This window comes from Phocoena phocoena, chromosome 2, assembly GCF_963924675.1.
Source record: "Phocoena phocoena chromosome 2, mPhoPho1.1, whole genome shotgun sequence".
Classification (NCBI taxonomy): domain Eukaryota; kingdom Metazoa; phylum Chordata; class Mammalia; order Artiodactyla; family Phocoenidae; genus Phocoena; species Phocoena phocoena.
In genome coordinates, this window is record NC_089220.1 from 116,324,037 (window position 1) to 116,336,265 (window position 12,229).

At 47.0% G+C, this 12,229-nt stretch overlaps 1 protein-coding gene across 2 annotated transcripts in view; it reads left to right on the plus strand.

The window, feature by feature from the left end:
- The window catches only part of ARID3B (AT-rich interaction domain 3B), a 51,339-nt gene that overhangs the window by 21,968 nt on the left and 17,142 nt on the right, over window positions 1-12,229 (plus strand). For both annotated transcript variants that reach the window (XM_065872282.1, XM_065872281.1), the window contains 2 exons: window positions 9,877-9,948; window positions 10,162-10,234. In XM_065872282.1, the coding sequence (XP_065728354.1) occupies window positions 9,877-9,948; window positions 10,162-10,234 (145 nt within the window). The remainder of the gene's footprint in view (window positions 1-9,876; window positions 9,949-10,161; window positions 10,235-12,229) is intronic.

Sequence of the window (12,229 nt, forward strand, 5' to 3'; positions counted from 1 at the left end):
AAGCAGGGAGTTGAAGGTGCACTGCCTGCATTTGATTCTCAACTTGACACTCTTGGATCACTTTGCAGCCTTCTTCAGGTCACTTCCTTGTGTGTTCCTTGTTCCTTGGTTTTCTCATCTGAAAAATGAGGGTAATAATAGTACCCAGCTCAGAGCATTGTGCTGAGGTTTTAACTGTTTAATGCACATAAAAACACGGGATAGGTCCTGGCACGTGGTTAAGTATTCAGTTATTACTGGTTGTTGCTGCTGCTGTTGTTTTTATTGTGATGGGTATTTTAAGGCAAGTGACTTTCAGAAAAGGTCATGGTATTTTAATATTTCCCTATGGGAATATAGGAGATCCCATTGCCCCAATCCTTGTTATCATTGAATATTGTCATTTTTGTAAAGCTTTTCTAATTTTACGTATGAATAACGGGCTCCTTCTTTGCCAGCCCGGGGAGGGGGTGCACTCTCCTCTGTGTATCCTCTTGAACCTCAACATTAAACTGTTTTCTTTAGGAAATGGCTTATATTGCCTTCTAGATCCCTTTTATGGAGTTGTATTTTAGAACTTGAAGTCCACCTGCTTTTCAGTATGTGATTTTTTTTTTCCCCCCCAAATTCATCAGTCAGCCCGCAGCAGTTCTCCTAAGTTCATTCCTGTGGCTTGTTCTTCAGGTACTGATATTTATTTGAGCCCCTACCATCTGCCAGGCCCTGTGCCAGGTGCACAAGCCTCACAGAGGAGTAAGTTACTGTCTCTGTATGAGAGAGACTTAGCCTGGGTGAGGCAGCGGGCAGCAGAGGGGCAGCTGGCCTCAGAGTTGGAATGTGTATACCGTAGTGCTGTCCCCCAGGGTGTGGGGCTGTGGGGTTGGGAGAAGCCCTAGGAGATGCTCTCAAAGTTGTAAACGGGGCTGACTCGAAACACAAAGTGCACCTGTGTGTTCTGCCTGAGGAGACCTTCTCTGTGGAATCCCACACTTGAAAAATTATTTCTACTTTATAAAATAATTCATCATAGCATTTTTTTTTTTTTTCGGTACGTGGGCCTCTCACTGTTGTGGCCTCTCCCGTTGCGGGGCACAGGCTCCGGACGCGCAGGCTCAGCGGCCATGGCTCACTCACCCAGCCGCTCCGTGGCATGTGGGATCCTCCCGGACCGGGGCACGAACCCGCGTCCTCTGCATCGGCAGGCGGACTCTCAACCGCTGCGCCACCAGGGAAGCACCATCATAGCATTTTTAAAAAACGTGTTCCCCGGTCCGGGAGGATCCCACATGCCGCGGAGCGGCTGGGCCCGTGAGCCATGGCCGCTGAGCCTGTGCGTCTGGAGCCTGTGCCCCGCAACGGGAGAGGCCACAACAGTGAGAGGCCCACGTACCGAAAAAAAAAAAAAAAAGTGTCCTTCCTATACATTTAAAATATGTAGTTTGAAGAAAAAAGTTTGATGACACTTTTCTGAAGCACCAACTTCTGGCAGGTTTCTTGACTTCTGTTCTCAGACGAAGGTCAGATGAGGTGTTCTCCCACTCAGCTCAGCTGTGGCTGAGCTGAGCTCTCCAGCTCTGGCTTTCTGAGCTCTGTGGTGTGAAGTGATGTCAGCAACCATTATGGATGTTCATGTGGTAGGTAGTTCACGGGCTGTAATAAGCAGTGCTGCCAGCTCGAATTCTGCAGATAAAAGGAGCTGGGACTTTCCTCTGTGGCGCTCAGACTTAGACTTGGCTGGGCCACTTCACTCTTTGGCATAGAGGTGTCCTCATCACCAACAGTGCATTTTAGTTTTTCTTCCTCCTTTTGTAGAAACACCCCATTTCTGGGCAGTCTTCTTGATTATTGCATGGAGTGATTATATGCCTAGATGGAAAGGTTGGACTGCCACCCTCTCTCCCCTCCCCCACCCTTCCTCCTTTCTACTGCTTAATCAGAAAAGTGTCCCTTGGCTCTTTCCAAGCCACCGAGTTTGAATTGATCTTTGTTGCTTGTAAGAGGTGGGGAGGCACTTTCTGGTTCCTGCTAAAGTTACCTGACAGCGGAAGGTGTGCATCTGATAATTATAACTCTAGTGCTTCCAAGGCCTGAGCGATTGAGCTAAGAGCAGTAATCCTGATCTTATCAGGAGGGTTTTGTAGTCCAACAGTGTTGCTTATAACAGTATCTGTTTTACTTCCTGGGGCTCCCCTCTCCTTTTAGGATTCTCCTATAATCCTGCCCATTACCCCCTTGTGCATGTCTCATTACCTCCTGGGATCAGTTAAAACTGGGGGGGAGGGCAGAGATGTTTTTCTTTTCTTCCTCCTGAGATCTGGAAATTGGACTTTTAACATTACAACATCATCAACCCGCCCAGTAGTAGGATAGTCACAAATGTGGTATAGATAATACCTACAGAGCCACAGGTGTAGCCAAAGAAAAGGTAGTTTATGTGTTGCTTATTAAAAAAATTATAACAATACTAACAACAGCACTATTCAGCCTGAATACTTTTGTTACACATCGTATTTCAAAGTTATTAACTGATATCCATGAGCTTGGGATCAGCCCTTTGAAGTCTAGTGATTTAGCTAATGACTGCTTTGAGGTTCAAGTCCCAGGAATTTGCCCAGATCCGAACCTTGGGTGGGATACAGAATCTATTAGATTCTGGAGAGTAGACGGAAAGGAAACACATGAATGTTTGTGTCTTCAGAGAACACTCAAAAATCTCTATAAAAGTTGTGGTGTGTGTGATGGTGTTCTAAGGATGGGGCAGTTTCTGAGAGGTTTCAGAATATGGGGAGCTCAAGTGAAGAGTTAGTAGCTTAGCCTCTGCGCTTTAAACCTGAAGGAAGGGGTTAACTCTTGCCTTGGGGAGGAGTGAGGAATGGGAACTAAAATTGCTTTGGACATCTGAGCTGTGCTTTAATAAGATATTCCAGGTGGTCAAGGAGTAATCCTAAAATAGCCTAGATACTTAATTGCTTTTAAAGTCAGGCGCTCCTGTCTCTGGGGAGGTACAGCTCTAAGGAATGCAGTACTGGCTCCTAAGATCTTAGAGGCGTGGTCTGGTTGGGCTTTTTTTTTCAAATCCCAGTAAAAAAGCCCAAGGTACCTTTCTTGGGTCAGGAGATGCTGGTTAAATGCCTCTCTTCTCACTGGAAGTTTGGCAATGAGCCTTTGGCTCTTGCTGCTGCCAGCTGCCATAACCTGGCGTCCTCCAGGTCTGTGGGATTGTTCTTGTCACCCCCGACGCAACCCCGGAGACAGTGGTCTGTTTTCATTAGTGCTCAAAGACCTCCTGCTTGATCCCCTGCCCAGCGTCTCTCCATTTTCATCAGAACATACCTTTCTCATGATAAGATTCAGATTCATCCTTCTCTTTCTCTTTCATCCCCTCAGTCCAGATCCGGTTGATTCTCTGACTTGGCTGCTTCTTAAGACAGTCATTTCTCCCTGGTTCTACTGCTTTCCCCACCCCCAACCCAGATTATCAGCGTGGGCTACTGCATAGCTGGCCAGCCCCAGTTCTGGCTTTCCCTCTCAAATCTTCCATACCGTTTACAAAAGTAATATGTTAACGTCGTAAATCATTACTGAGGAGCATTAAAAATATATTTTATTAAATGAAGAGTCATATTGCTCTCATATTGTGATTGTGTCAGTTCACTAAATTATTCTGTAATTTCAATGCAGTCCGAATTTTCTTTGTTGCAGGGGGTGGGGAAGAAGCCAGTGATGGGTCTTGACAAATGATTCAGACGTTAATCTAGAAAAAATAAACAGTTTTTTAAATCATCTCTCTCTCCCTCTCCATTAGACTATAACTTCCAAGAAGTCAGAGGTTCTTATCTGTCTTGTTCTTTTTCCCTCAGAACCTTTCACAGTATCTAGTATATCCTAGTGATCAGATGTTTGTATGTGAATGAATGTAATGAAAAAATTGAAAAGTGAAAATCCCCCAGGATTCCAATCCGATTGGGGCCTGTATACATTTGTATGTGTATATTATGTATTTTCCAACAAAAATGGGTCATTAAAATCATCTAAAGCACTGATTTAATCATTTATTTTTCTGTTCAGAAAACATCCACCGCCTCCCCCCTCTTCACAGTTCAGAGTTTAAATTTCCTCCTGGTATTCAAGGCATTTCACAGCCCGTTTCCACGTTAACTATTCAGACTTGCATCCTCCCTGCCAAAACATGCCTTGTTTATCCCCCACTCCATGCTCATTGAGACTGTAAATCTCTCAGCCCATTCTTCCAGGCCAGCTTCATCTCCACCTCTGGGCCGCCTCCTTTCTTCCACCTCCTGGGCACTTTGTGTTTTGGTACTTTGACTTGCTCTATTAAGTGCTGTGTGTGTTCAGCTTGTTTTTCCAACTCTGTGGTAAAACTCCTGGTGGTGGGAACCACTTTTTGGGGAGAGTGGGTAATTCTTCTCAGCAGCTTGCACAATGCTCTAACTGGGGTGGGTTCTCAGGAAATCAGCGTTGAATGAATTTATCCTAGGCTCTTTGCTTCTCAGGACAGAAAGGGCCCCTAGGGGCCCTCTCATCCAGTCCTATCTCATGTTGGAATCCACACCATGACATCCCAGACAGATGGTCATCTAGGGACAGGAAGCTGCCCACCTCCTGCGAAGTCCCACTCCATTATTGGGCAGTTCTGATAGTTAGAAGTCTTTCTTCTAATCGACCTGAAATCTTCTCCCTGTTAACTTTTGCTCAGTGACTCTAGTTCTGCCCTCTGGGGCTTTAGAGAAAAAAGGAAAAGGGGAAAAAAAAAAAAAGACAACCCTGCTTCCTCTTCTACAAGGCAGCCTTTTAGATTTTCAAGGGTAGTGACTACATTTCCCCTTCCAGGGTTGAGGTGTTGAGGAAGCACTATTTAAATTTTGAGTTGCAGTCAGATTAGACTTTGATTTGTTGTTTTTTCAAGGCCTTTTATTTGCATGCTGGCCGTGCTAGGTGCCATATTCTTCTAGTCCCCTCAGAGGCATAACCCACTTGTCTGTCTGTCTGTCTGTCTGTCTCTCTCCTGAGAGGAATGTGGGGGCTTCTCTTAGCCAGGATGTTCTGTTTTGGAGGTAGTGGTAAAAGGTTAGCAGTTTTTGTTTTTGTTTTTCTTTGCTGTACGCGGACCTCTCACTGTTGTGGCCTCTCCCGTTGCGGAGCACAGGCTCAGTGGCCGTGGCTCACGGGCCCAGCCGCTACGCAGCATGTGGGATCTTCCCGGACCGGGGCACAAACCCGTGTCCCCTGCATCGGCAGGCGGACTCTCAACCACTACGCCACCAGGGAAGCCCAAAGGTTAGCAGTTCTTATTCCAGTAGCCCCAGATAAGTCTCCTGGGCAGATGCTGTGTGAGGGCTGGTGTTCTGTTTGGCTGCACCTCCCAGATGAAGCCAGTGAGAAAAACCAAGGAGCAAAAGAATCTCCCATTGATAGAGCCGTCCAAGGCCAAGACTTGGCATTTGTAGACATTCTGTGTACAGAGGACATTATTCTTCTTTTCCTCCCTTTCTCCCTTCCTGATGTCCCCACCCAGAACAGTAGTTCTTTCCATCCACGAGGCAGGGTGGTATAACAGAGAGCCAGGCAGACCTGGGTTTTAATGCTGACGCAACCACTTGGGAGCTCTGAGACTGTAGGAAAGGTAACTAACCTACTCTTTGAGCCTTTGTTTTCCTATCTCCAAATAAGCACCTCTACATTGTAGAATTAAGGGAGAAAATGCTTGGGAAGCTCCCAGTCTAGTCCTTGTTACACAGAAGATGCACAAACACTAGCTTCCTGCTCCGCTTTCTTCTTTCCCCAGCCTTCTTTCACTACCAATTTTGAGAGATTTATAGGCAAAACACCCGGTGGCCTCCCTGGGGAAAATGAGCTGAATGTGGGTATGGTAGCCAAAGCTAGCCTTGGGTGGGTATTTGGGAACAAACTGTCAGTTTCCTGTGAGCTCCTGGTGAGATCAAAGCCGTTAAATCTAGCTCTCAAGTAGGAGAGGCTGAGAAGGTGGTAAATGGCAGTGAGCGGCCGCTCTGGCTACTGTTGATCCCACACGTTTCTCAGCTGTTGAATGCTGCTGCCTGCTGCCCACAGGGAACAAAGCCTCTTCCCCCGGCTGGTGGACTTGCACATGGCGACCCTTCAACTGAAACGCTTGTCTTGGGGATCCCTCTTGATCTCTAAACTGTTGAGTGGGGTGCGTTTTCCCCACACTTGCTTCTACCCCTCCCTCCTTTCCTCCACCACTACAGTCTCAATCAGGCACATTCTACATTCAAGAAATTCAATCATTTCTGAGCTGATAACTTTCTAGCAGGCACGCCCACACCCCGCTGATAGGCCAAGAAACCTGCACATAAACTTGAAGTGCATAAGTGAGCTGTGTTTTACAGCAGTTGATCAGAGTTAAGAGCCAAGAAAATAACTGCTGAAGCCTGTAATCCTCCCAATGAAAGGAGGAGGGGAAAATAGGAGTTGTGGGGTTGGAGGTCCCATGGGGGAGCCCATCCCTGTCTCTGAGCAGATGTGTCAGTCTTTTTGTGTGCTGGGGGCTGGGGATACCCTGACAGGATGCTTACAGACTGGGGACACAAGCAGGAGCACAATAACCAGAACATGAGGTGACACAGCCCAGAGGAGAAAGACACTGGTGGGCAGAGAGGCTGCACGGAGGAAACAGCATTCCAGCTAGACGGTGACGGGTGCGCAGGGCTTAGGAACTACTCTCACCTCAGCCAGAAAATCCTGTGAATCAGGGTTGAAGTTTAATTGCCTCAAAACAAAGTAATGCAAAGAGAGTGGACATTTCCCCATCAGCCCCATCTGAATGTTTTAAATTGTATAATGGCCCAATTTTGCCTTGGACAAAAGAAAACACCTCCACTCCTGGGCAGCTCTTTTCCTGTGTTTTCTTTAAATAGTAGCTGACACTCCTATCTGTGTAATGGGTCACACAGTGGGATTGCTCAAAGAATGTCGTGTCCTATTTCCGTCCTGTTCTGACAAGTCTCCCTGTCCTCTGTGGTCACTGACGTAGTGCGTGTCAAGCTAAAATCCTGTCTCTAAGCAGATTTTGAATCTGAGTGGTTCTTACTTAGTGGGCCGTGGCTAGTACGGTCTGACCATCCCACTGCTCGGACTCTGCTGAGATTTGGGCAGAGCTGGTGAAAGCCACGGGGCCACGACGACCCCCATCCCCACCCTACAAGGCATTCTCCTCCGTTCCGGAGCTGAGCCCTCACACTCGGGTGTTCATTTTCACACGTAGTCGTACCCGTGGTGGCACTGGCACTGGTGTGCTTGTTTTTACACTCCCTTACTGCTGTGGAAAGCCCTGTCTGAGATTCTAGGCTGTGGATTCCATCCTCCCCACCCAACTGAGTGTTAAATAGTTTCTGAGTGAGCATTCAGAATGCCTAGAAGTTACTGTGATTAGGAAAAAACTGTGTTTTCATCCCTCTTGGTGACCGATAAAGAATCCTCCTGTGAACAGAATCAGCTTCAGATCTCCAGCTAGAGAGTTGGGAATTGAGCTGCCACAGTAAACAGCTGACATAACAGAAGCAGCAATGATCCCCCATTAAATGTCTTTCAGCTGATAGGGGCCCCAGGGATAATTGACTTTCCAGCAGGAATTACTGGCTCAAACAAAATCACTGGGCATTAGGGTGACCTACTGCAGCCTTTGAAAGGGGACTGTAACTCTGTCTGGTTTTGCTGAGCTGACAGGCATAATTCATCTTGATTATTCATTGTGCTAGTTGCCAGCAGATGACACCAGATTTCTGTTGACTGTAATTACGTGGGGGTGGGTTTTAGCTTTTTTTTTTTTTTTTTTTTTTTTTTTTTAAATAGTGTTCCTCCTGCTTGGTTGTTGGCCTCCCTGAGCTGAAGGTGCTATAGGAAGATTTCTACAGCATCTGCCTGGGGAGATGATGTGTGCACAGTCAGATAGCATTTCCTGAGCACTTCCGTACACACGTCTTTTACTAGATAAGCAGGGAAACAATTTGATGTAGCCTGTTTCGTGTCAGCTGACAGGGTGTCACTTCTCCTTGGTTATACTTACCTGTGTGTGCGCTAAATTGCTGCTTTCAGAAAGTGGGTCTACATCTCAGAGCCCACTTTGAGTAGGGGAAGCAAAGTATGGCCCCAGAATTTAACTGAATAACCTGAATACCCTCCTGCTTTCAGGCAAGCTTTACTAAAGAGAGAGGACGGAATTAGAGCACGCTTTCATTTACTGGCATGATTTTACGAGATCCTTAAGCAATCCAAAGAATGTCCTCCCAAGAAACCTGCTCCCCAACCCCAGATGTCTCTCCCCAGCCACTTACACACCCCAGCCAGCTGTGTGGCACACGTGTGTGCTTGTGCCTATGGGCACCTTTGCTCCTGGGGGAGAAATGAGAGAGTGATGGTCTCAGTGTGTCCATTCCCATCCCTGGGTCCTCCACTGACAGGTGGGATGAGGTGAACAGGCGACTTCTGCTCTGACATTTCATACTCCCCACTAGCAGAGGGCCTTTTGGACTCTTCTGTATGATATATATGTCTGGGTTTTTTTTGTTGTTGTTGTTGTTGTTTGCGGTACGCGGGCCTCTCGCTGTTGTGGCCTCTCCCGTTGCGGAGCACGGGCTCCGGACGGGCAGGCTCCAGCAGCCATGGCTCACGGGCCCAGCCGCTCCGCGGCATGTGGGATCTTCCCAGACCAGGGCACAAACACGCGTCCCCTGCATCGGCAGGCGGACTCTCAACCACTGCGCCACCAGGGAAGCCCTGTCTCTGTATTTTTTGAAGAGCTGCTTAATTGGTTCAAAAAAAAGGTTAATGCCTTTTAACAGTGATTATAGTTCATCAGGTATTCACTGGAGCCTTATAAGTGTCAGGCAGTGTGCTGCGTGCTAAAGGTACAAAGGTGAATAAGACACTGCTCTCAAGGAGCCTACAATATGTGGGGATGACAAATAATTCCAAAATAATATGTGAAATTCTAAGCTCGAAATGTACAGAGAGTCCTTCCAGAGTACTTGTGCAGCTGGGTGTGAAGGGAAGGCTTCCCATAGAAGATGATGCCTGATCTGAGAAATGAGAGTTGCCCAACTGAATAAAAGTGGGAAGCAGATTTCAAGAACATAAACGAAAGCATATTTGCCATTTCCTCCTGTTCAGTTGAATGGTGTTGGTTTGACCTAATCAAGTGAATTAGGTTTAGGTTTTCATTACTTCTCTAATGAAAATGAACTTCACCCTAGTGTCACAGAGTCTCTGTGCCTTGGGAATAATCTCAGGCCCTGAGGGCCCTCATATCACTAGGCAGTTCTAATCGCTAGAGTTAGGCTTTCTGGTGGTGAGGCTTGGCTGAGAGACCACAGGATCTTCGAGATCTTCGAGATCTTTGTCTTGCTCCCTTTGACCCTTTATCTTCCACTTAGAGTGTTGTGTGGGAGGCCAGGCTAGGTATCTTCACAACATACCATATAATGTACAAACACATCATAAAACATACAAACATATGCCATATAGAACCTGCAGGAAAGTGGTGCATCTCAGAGTGATGGCTCCCAGAAGATGAGCTAGGTTTGAGCAGGCTCTCAGAAAACTGGGCCTTTGTGTCCTCCTTCTCCAAGATTATCAGGTATAAGTAACACCCACCCCCCTCCAACAAATGGAGATGATTCTTCCACGTGACTCCCTCTGGTTTTGGAACCATAATTGAAAGCATAACAATAAGATGTCCCTGTTAGGGTGGCAGGGACAGTTACTCGAGCCGTCAGTCTTTCAGTGTGAGCCAGGAAAGCACAGTTGCTAAGGGTTCTCATCTGCACCCTAAACGATTGCCTTCCCCTCTCTCACTCTCTTCCTACTCCCTTCTGAACGCTGTGCTTTGTTCCCCTTTAGAATGGTGGTTTGGCCTGGAGTGATGATGCAGATGGAGGCCGGGGAAGAGAGATCTCCCGTGATTTTGCCAAGGTCTGTAATGTTTCCTTTGTGATAACGAAAGGGGCAGTTCTGCAGTGGGTCGTTTTATCTGATCCCCAAGGAATAAGGATAGAGGTGGCCTATGAGTCACATTTGTAGTCATTCAGATAGATGGTTGTGTATCACTGGTGTAAGACTTCCTGCATAAGATGGAATTTTTCACTGTGGTGTTTTTTTTCTCCCCTGGGGGCTTTGGGATTGCAGCTGTATGAACTGGACAGTGATCCAGAAAGGAAAGAGTTCCTGGATGACCTCTTCGTCTTTATGCAGAAGAGAGGTGAGTGTTCAGTCTACTCATCGTTTCAATTCACTGAATATTTACTGAGTGCCTACTGTGTGCAGGTCACTGTTAGCCATCCTCCCTGCAGAGTGCCAGCATCTTAGCCCAGGAGGACGAGAGCCACTTACTGCCAGTTGGTCCCATACTTATCAGAATAATAGACAACCAGGTTGAAGGGGGCAAAGAGGGCCTGGGTAGAAAATGAATGGAATGATCATCCAGATTTGGTCCTGCTTTATTTTTGTCACTGTTCTGATTAACTGGTCTCTGGAGTCATTTCAAATTCAATTATACTTTTTTCTTAGCCTTATAGCAGTCCTGGATGTCACTTAAACTGGTATATGGGGCTTCCTGCTGTTGCGTCTAGCTTAATAGAGTCTTAGGAGGGCCAGTGAAAGAATAGAGGCCCTTCAGGATTTGTTGGGAGGATCTGAAATGATCCACGAAAAGGAAAAGCTAACTCTTTTTTTCTTATCCATTGGCTCTTTGATTTTTGCATTCACTGGCTTGGTTGGGGTGTTCCTGCAGTTTAAGTATAGGGCACATGGGCATCTGCCTTAAAATGCACCTTCCCACTTCCCTGTCCTTCTCTCCTTCTCACTCTTACCCACCCACCCACCCCCAGCCATCTCCTCTTTGGACGATGGCATGTCTGAGTCTTGAGCCCAGTGACTCAACTTCCTGGCTTTGTATCCTGTCACAGCAATGGGTTCACCAGCTGGGTCAGCCCTCAGGAAGCATGGGCAGAACCCCAGCCTCTCTAGGAGATGATCCTCTGCAACCTGTGTAGCTCCATCTTCTTCACCTCAGGACAAAGCTGTAAGGGAGAGCTGCTCCTGCCAGCATGTTCCCTGGGATACTGCCTGATCATGTATCCCTTGGTTTCTGTGTCAGCTCCTTTATTGAGACCTGGGAATGAAATCCTCCTCTTTATCCTGGGCTGAGCTATAATGACAGCCCCCAGCAACTAAATATGCTGAGTTAACTCCTCTCCCTCCCTCTTCCTCTCCCCACCAGCCCCATCCCTCTTTCTCTCCCCCTCCTTCCCCTTCCTTTACCTTCCAAAGCCTTATTGCCTTCTTAGTAGCTCGCCTATTATTGCTGGTTTGCTTACAAAGGCAATCGAAAGTTTTGAGTCTCCGTTTTCCCCCATCCCCAAGCCTATCAAAGCAGTCTAAGCAGCTCTAATTAGTTTACTCCTCCAACTGTTATCTGGAGCTGCATGTGTCAGTAAAAAACAAGAATATAATCCCGAAAGATAATGTAACTGGCAGCAATGAAACTCCCTGGTTGCCCTGAGAGAGAGAAATCCACTTAATACTTTGGTCTCCCCCTCCAATTACCTTTTAATTATTTACAAGCTCCACAAGCCCAGCTGGTGCAAACCCGGGAGCTGATCTCATCTCAGAGGGGCTGCTATAACAATATAGATTTTAATCAGCAGTGTGGCTCCACTGCTTTATAGTCTATTGATACTTTATTGTTTTTCTCCCTTCCCAAAAGGATTTTTAGTTATATCAGCCTAGCCAAGAGTGAAGATCAGTAATTGTTTGTTTATTTCTATATGTCCCCACTAGACGAGGCGCTCCTTGAGGACAGCCACTTTGTCATTTCTCCAAGTCCCCAGTGCTAGCACAGGGCCAGACCTGGAGGCGGGTGCTGCTCAGGACGTGTTCGCTGTAGGAGCAGTCCTGTTGGTTTTCCTAACTCAGCTGCCCCACGCAGGGAAGCTGAGCTTCCCCTCCCCCACCTCACTCCCACCCACAGTTAGACAGCGGCCCGTGATTGGAGGTCAGCAGTAGAGAGCAGTGTGTGCTGAGCGTCCCACTATTGCACAGCGCTGGGGCTACCAGACTGCCACCTAGTCTATTCCACCCAAAGCAGGAGTAAGAAACTCTCTTTGATCATGTCAGTTTATGGTTATTCAGGCCCTGAGTAAATCTTTTTTCTGTCTTCAGCACTTATGTTAGGTATTTCACTATTTGCTGGCAT